Raw genomic sequence first — 7215 nt, 5'->3', positions numbered from 1 at the left:
CCCGACCCTCAAGGTCTTCTCATATAGGCCAAGCTGAGAAGAAGAAGGATTGGTCACCCGGTTGCCAGGACTGACGAGCTTAAAGGTGAACTCAGGGGGCACAAAATGCTGAGCTCAGATGAGGTCCATTTCTTTCTAAGGATGGATGCCTCATAATTCGGACCCGGCCGGACTTCAGACTCAGTCTCACCTAGAGTCAACAATTGTCGAGCTCGTGAAGAGCAGTTAGACGACCGACTCCCCTATGTGCATTGGCCTTGACACCGCTCATAGTGGCAAGAAAAAGATGAAGGAAAAGACAGAGAAAAAGATTAAGGATAAGACACAGAAGAAGACAAAAGCGAGGGAGAAGATAAGGAGAAGTGGCTGAGCAGCTGAGGAATAGAAACCCACCAAAAATGGAGTACCAAAGACATCGGAGCCAAAGATGAAGGACTTCGCCGGAGCACCACCTGGGAGCCTGGACACTTGAATACTCGGGTGGGTGGAGCAAACGAAGCAAGAGGTATAAACTGAAGGGAGGAAGCACCCTTATATAGATGCGCAAATGGCCCTGATCAAAGTGTCGATTTCGCTAGTCAGACAAATCAAGCCATGTGTCGGCTCAAGGGACGGCACGGGTGACTCGCCAAGATCGCTGCAGTAATGATGCCTCGAGGAAGACCCGGCAATGATGACATTTTGGGACATCCTGGATATGGCAAAGCTTCGAGAAGACCGATCGACACATTTAATGCCCCTACCAAAGGTCTTGCCCTCAGTCGAGATGATGACTCGACTTATGTTATCTGAACTAAAATACAGTTCGGCCTCGAAAGTGGGAGGCAAGTGATGGGGGAATTATTGGTCAACTCAATCTTAGGTCAGACCGACCTTCTTGATCTCGGACATAAACCAAGGAGAATGACTTCAGCCCTAATAGTGCTCTTTGAGGAAAAATAAGTTTGCTGGATTGGTTTTAATTTTTAAGTTCCCTATGCAGACTGTGAGTGCAGTGGGCCTTCCTTCGGTCCGAGGCCTGAGGCGACCGCTTAGGGACCCGACCTATATTTAAAACAGGTTAAACGGGTCAGACTTCTAAAATATGTATCCGACCCAATTAATAAACATGTTAAACGGGTCAATTTGTTTACGACCCGAACCTTTTAGGCCAAATCCAAACCTGTTTATGGCGGATCGAATACAGATCTGGTTGGCGGATCGAATACGGATCTGGTTGGTGGATCGGATCATATTTTGCTACCTCTAGCTGACACCCATCATACCAATGTCTAGTCACGATGATTCTGATATCTGGTCAATTAACTCCCGGTAATCGTAACCATATAAAGATCAGCCACTTCGCATTCGACAGCACCATAACCACCAGCCCATTGGCTTGTTTGCCTTGAAGCGAGGTCGGCCCACGCTGCGGACTTATAGGGTAGAATTTGAGTCAAATCGTCGTCCACCCCAACCAAGTTGCCTCCTTTCTCCACGGTTCCCGTCCCCTGCCCTGTCCCCACGCTGGCGATGAGAAAAAAACCAAGATTCCTAGTAGAAGAGATGTACATCGAAGGAAGGTGATTTAGATTCGTGATTTATCTGCATGAAAGAATAGAAGATGATGATGACGACGATGATGAACGGTAGAGGTGGGGTAGGAGGAGGCGGGGGTGGAGGAGGTCCGGTCAAGGGGCTGGGAGAGGTGCTGTCGCTGCCGATCCTCCTGGCGGAGCGGGTGGCGAAGGCGGTGGACGAGGCGGAGTCGTTCAGGTCGGAGTGCGCGGAGGTGGGTAGGCTGGCGGAGCAGGTGGCCACCATGTTCCGCTCCGCCGCCCGCCGCGCCGCCGCCTACGATCGCCCCGTCCGCCGCGTCCTCGCCGAGGCCTCCAAGTCCCTCGAGCGCGCCCTCGCCCTCGTCCGCCGCTGCAAGCGCTCCGGCGTCCTCCGCCGCGTCGTCACCATCACCACTGGTTCCGCCGACTTCCGCAAGACCCTCGCCCTCCTCGACGCCTCCCTTGCCGACCTCCGCTGGCTCATCTCTATCTACTCCCCCGACGACGACTCCGGCGCCGTCATCAGCCTGCCCCCCATCGCCAGCACCGACCCTATCCTCTCCTGGGTCTGGAGCTACCTCGCCACCATCCACTCCGCAGCCCACCACCCCGCCGACCGCGCCGAGGCCGCCCAGGCCCTCGCCAACCTCGCCCTCGACAACGACCGCAACAAGAAGATCATCCTCGAGGAGGGCGGCGCGCCGCTGTTCCTCGCCCTCCTCCGCGACGGGCCCTCCATCGACGCCCAGATCGCCGCCGCCACCGCCCTCGCGAGCCTCGCCTCCGCCCCTGAGCACGTTGCCGTGCTCCTCCGTGAGCTCGCCATCCCCACCGTCGTAAGGGTCCTCTCGGACTCCCCCATGCGCCTCCAGGCCCACGTCGCGGCCCTCGTCTCCCGGATGGCCGCGCACGAGCCCCTCGCCCGCGAGGAGTTCGCCCGGGAGAACGCCGTCCGTCCACTCGTCTCCCTCCTCTCCTTCGAGGTCCCGCTCGACGACCCCCGCCCTGCCCCCAAGAAGCCCCCGACCATCCACTCCCTCGTCCAAGGGATGTCGGCAACGGCGACGGCCAATTCCAACCTCGTTGGCCGAGTGGTTTCCAATTCCGCGCGGCCTGTGGACTATTACCACCACCACCGCAAGGAGCGGGAGAACGAGTGCGCCGAGGTGAAGCTTGCCCTCAGGATTGCCTGCGCTGAGGCCCTCTGGACACTCTCCAAAGGTTGCGTCTCCAACAGCCGCAAGATCGCCGAGACCAAAGGCCTGCTCTGCCTCTCCAATATCATCGAGCTCGAGAAGGGCGAGCTGCAGCACCACTGCCTTATGACACTGTTGGAGATCACCGCCGCGGCGGAGTCCGACGCCGACCTCCGACGCTCGGCCTTTAAATGGAACTCCCCGGCAGCCAAATCGGTGGTGGAGCAGCTTCTGCAGAAAGCTCAGCTGGGGAGCAGCCCAGCCCTCCAAATTGCAGCCATTAAGTCTATTGGATGCTTGGCGCGGACGTTCCCAGCTCGCGAGACTAGAGTCTTGAGCCCTCTCGTGCTCCAGCTTGGGCACTGGAACCCGGACGTGGCCGCCGAAGCAGCCCGGGCATTGGCGAAATTTGCTAGTCCAGAGAATTTCCTCTGTTTGGAGCACTCCAAAACAATTGTAGAGTTTGCAGGGGTGCCACCGCTGATAAGGCTGCTGCGGTCGGGTGACAAGGAGCAGCTGCCTGGAGTGACTCTGCTCTGCTACTTCGCGTTGCATGTGCCCAAGAGCGAAGCTCTGGAACGAGCAAAGGCCTTGAATACTCATCATTCGGTGACTCGTACTCCGCTGGCGCAGGATCCTTCTCTGACAGAATTGCTCCCAAAGGCTATCGACCAGCTTGAGCTTTACCGGGTTGGAGCACATGCTCATAGGCAACAGTATGAACTCTGAATTTTTGCCACCAGTGATTTGCAATTCTTCCTGATTGCTACTAATGAATTCAATTTGACAGACGCGACCACGTCGATTCGATCAAACAAGAGAATATTCTTGTTTATTGAGGAATCATAATGCTCTTTGGGGAAACAAAGCTCTTCAAGATACTGAAACCTTCAAGGATGTTATTACTAGTTTGGGAGGTTATATTGCACTTGTAGGCCTGCCAGTCAACAATAGGTTTGGGGGAGACGGATAGGGTGATATCTACTGTTAGCCTAGATGCACAAATATAATTAAATATTTCTAATATTCAAAAACAATAAATAAAAAGAATAAACTAGCAAATAACTAACCTGACAATATAATAATAAAATGAAGAAAGAGAGAGAAGATGGCCTGTGGATCGAAGCACGCTGATGCGCTGTCCCAGGAAAGTTTATGCCCCCCACGCACGGGTCTGCTGGCACAGATCTCCTAGAGATACGACGACCCAATACAGAACCACGTCTTCCCCATCAGTGTGCCTCCAGGGAAGAAAGAAGAGCACGTTCACGCTTGCAGATAGCTCAAAAGAAACTTAGAAAAATTATGAGGAGAAGAAAAATTTTCTTTATTTCTTTTCTCCCCAATGATCCCTAGAGCCTTTTTTTTATCTAGACTCTTAAAATAGGGAGAAGAGAAAATTTTGATTGTACTTTGAAATGATCCCTAGAGCCCTTTATATAGGCTCAGGCACGTCAAAAGAAGATTCCCCTCCCGCGGATTGATGACGTGTCTTCTTATGCTCCTTTGATTCTTCGGCTTATTGCATCTTGGCCGTTCATGCTTCCTTCCTTCTTCGAGGGGCCTTTCCATGTTTGCTCCTGCGCTGGATACATGACACTTGTCATGGTTTGCTTTCATTAGAAATTCTTCCATGTTTGCTCCCTTGCTTGTGCACGGATGCTTGCCACTTGGCCGTTAACCAATTTTGGTTTTCAAATTTTAAATTATTTGATTTAATTCAACAATCCCCCACATAAATTAAATATTTAAAAAAAATTAAAATCAAAATAAAATTTAAAAAAAAATAAAATAAAATGCTGAGTATCTTATATTATGTAATAGGTGTAGGTACCTTTCGGTTTGAACCTTCACTTAGTGACAATTGATTATCTCTGTGGAGCCAAGGTGGACTATGCCTTGAACCTTGGTCCATGGCTCAGATTTCATCAACAGCACACATAATATAGCGTGAACATGCTCGAAGCGGGTTTGCGCTTTACGGCCATGCGCAGGTATCTCTTCATGTGTGTTATTAGGGAACAACCCACTTCCCACAGTCGCGGCCTCACGACTACACGCATATAGGTGAATCCTGAAAAAGGGTACGAGCAAGTAGGTACCCTGCCTCATGGGTCTCGGATTCATTAAGAGTAAAAACTCAACCTAACCCTTGCTTTTTATGAGCACTGTTGCCCTAGGGATGGGAAAAACAAATAGTGCTCCTCATTAGTCACCTATCTAGCTTGTTTCTACCCATTGAACCTTTTCAGGTTGGGTTACCACCGTGGTGACTTTACTTATGGGCTTAGCCCCATCCCCCTCGACAACTCTAGAACCACTGTTCTAGACAATCCTTTGGTAAGCTGATCAGCTAGATTCCTTTCGGATCTTACAAAATTTAGTGCAATCAAGTTATTCTTTAATTTGCATCTCAATGATTTATGGCGCACTTTCAAGTGCCTATTCATTTTCACATTTGCATTTTCTTGATTGCATTTATCTATAGCAGATCTGCAGTCACAATGAATAGATATAGAATGTAATGGTGAAGTCTCAATAGGCAAATCAATCAGTAGATCTCTAAGCCACTCGGCTTCAATGCTAGTGGTATCTAGGGCAATCATTTCAGATTCCATGGTGCTCCTAGCCACTACAGTTTGTTTGGTAGACTTCCATGATACAGCTGCACCTCCTAAAAGAAAGACAAAACCAGTGGTGGATTTGGTGTCAACTGTATCACTGATCCAGTTGGCATCACTATAGCCTTCCAGAACAGCAGGATAACCACAATAGTGTAATCCTAGAAATATGGTACCCTTAAGGTACCTGAGAATTCTTTCTAGAGCAGTCCAATGATCATTATTAGGATTGTGAGTATATCTACTTAGTCGGTGCACAGAGTATGCAATATCAGGTCTGGTATAATTTGCAAGAAATCCTAAAGAACCAATGATCTGGGCATACAAGCTTTGATTGACTGGATCACCTAAGTTCTTCTTTAGATGAAGAGATGGATTATAGGGAGTAGATACAGGATGACAATCAGAGTAGTGAAACTTTGTAAGAATTTTCTCCACATAGTGGCTTTGGGACAAAGTTATTCCATTTTCATTCCCTATGATTTTAGTATTAAGGATTAGGTCTGCTTGTCCTAAATCTTTCATGTCAAATTTTAGAGATAAAAATTGTTTTACTTCATTAATAATTTCTAAGTCTGATCCAAAAATTAGGATATCATCTACATATAAACATAAAATTATAATTTTGTTATTCTTCTTTTTATAATATACACATTCATCTGTGTTATTAATTTTAAATCCATTAGTTAGAATTATTTCATCAAATTTAAGGTGCCATTGTTTGGGGGCTTGTTTTAGACCATAAAGAGATCTAATCAACCTACATACCTTTTTCTCTTGACCTGGGACAATGAAACCTTCGGGTTGGTTCATGTAGATCTCTTCATCTAGGTCCCCATTCAAGAAAGCAGTTTTAACATTCATTTGATGTATAACCAGCTTATGAATGGAAGCCAAGGCAACAAGAATCCTAATAGTAGTGATTCTAGCTACAGGGGCATAAACATCAAAGAAGTCAATCCCAGATTTTTGAGTAAAACCTTTGGCTACTAACCTAGCCTTATATTTGTCTACAGTTCCATCTGGCCTAAGTTTCTTCTTAAAGATCCATTTACACCCTATGGGTTTACTTCCTGGGGGTAGGTCTGCCAATTCCCAAGTATGGTTTTGGATTATAGATTGCATTTCATTATCTATTGCTTCTTTCCAGAAGGGGGCATCTAGAGATTTCAAGGCATCCTCTAAAGAAGTAGGAGAGCCTTCTATTAGGAATGTGTAGTAGTCTTCTCCAAAGTTCTTTTCAACTCTAGTTCTTTTACTTCTTCTAGGTTCAGTTTCTTTTTCTTCTTCTCTAAATCTGGTTCTGCTAGAACTAGTCCCTTTGTTATTATTGGTATTTATTTGATCATTTATCCTTGTTTTAAAAGGAAATATACTTTCAAAGTAGATTGCATCTCTTGCTTCCATTATAGTGTTGTTATTAATTTCATTTATTTGAGAGTTAAACACTAAAAATCTATTAGCATTACTCTCAATTGCATATCCTATAAATATTGCATCTATTGTTTTGGGTCCAATTTTTTTTCTTTTATTTTCTGGAATTTTTACTTTAGCTAAGCACCCCCACACTTTTAAATATTTTAAGTTAGGTTTTTTATATTTTCAGATTTCATATGGAGTTTTATCATTATGTTTGAATGGAATTCTATTCAAGATATAAGATGCAGTTACTAGTGCTTCCCCCCAAAGATTTTTTGGTGCACCTGAACTAATTAACATAGAGTTAACCATATCCATTAAGGTTCTATTCTTTCTCTCAGCTACTCCATTAGATTGGGGTGAATAAGGAGCTGTCACTTCATGAATTATCCCATGTTCTTCACAGAACTGGGTCAGCTCAAAAGAGGTATATTCACCTCC

General features: G+C 46.8%; 1 protein-coding gene across 2 annotated transcripts; it reads left to right on the top strand.

Moving 5' to 3' along the window:
- Window positions 1-1128: 1128 nt before the first annotated feature.
- On the top strand, window positions 1129-5129 carry LOC103697514 (uncharacterized). 2 transcript variants are annotated; one of them, XM_039119410.3, is made up of 2 exons: window positions 1129-3450; window positions 3525-5129. In XM_039119410.3, the coding sequence occupies exons 1-2, from the start codon at window positions 1604-1606 to the stop codon at window positions 3571-3573; spliced, it is 1896 nt and encodes a 631-aa protein (XP_038975338.2). In that variant the 5' UTR covers window positions 1129-1603; the 3' UTR covers window positions 3574-5129. The 2 variants fall into 2 exon arrangements, with proteins under 2 accessions (XP_038975338.2, XP_088575962.1); XM_088719836.2 differs by having other exon boundaries at window positions 1299-4705.
- The last annotated feature ends 2086 nt before the right edge of the window (window positions 5130-7215 follow it).

The sequence above is a fragment of the Phoenix dactylifera genome, chromosome 4 (genome assembly GCF_051530095.1).
Source record: "Phoenix dactylifera cultivar Ajwa chromosome 4, Ajwa_hap1_PhDact_Kaust_v1.1, whole genome shotgun sequence".
In the NCBI taxonomy this organism is placed as follows: Eukaryota; Viridiplantae; Streptophyta; class Magnoliopsida; order Arecales; family Arecaceae; genus Phoenix; species Phoenix dactylifera.
This window is presented reverse-complemented; position numbering and strand designations above follow the sequence as displayed.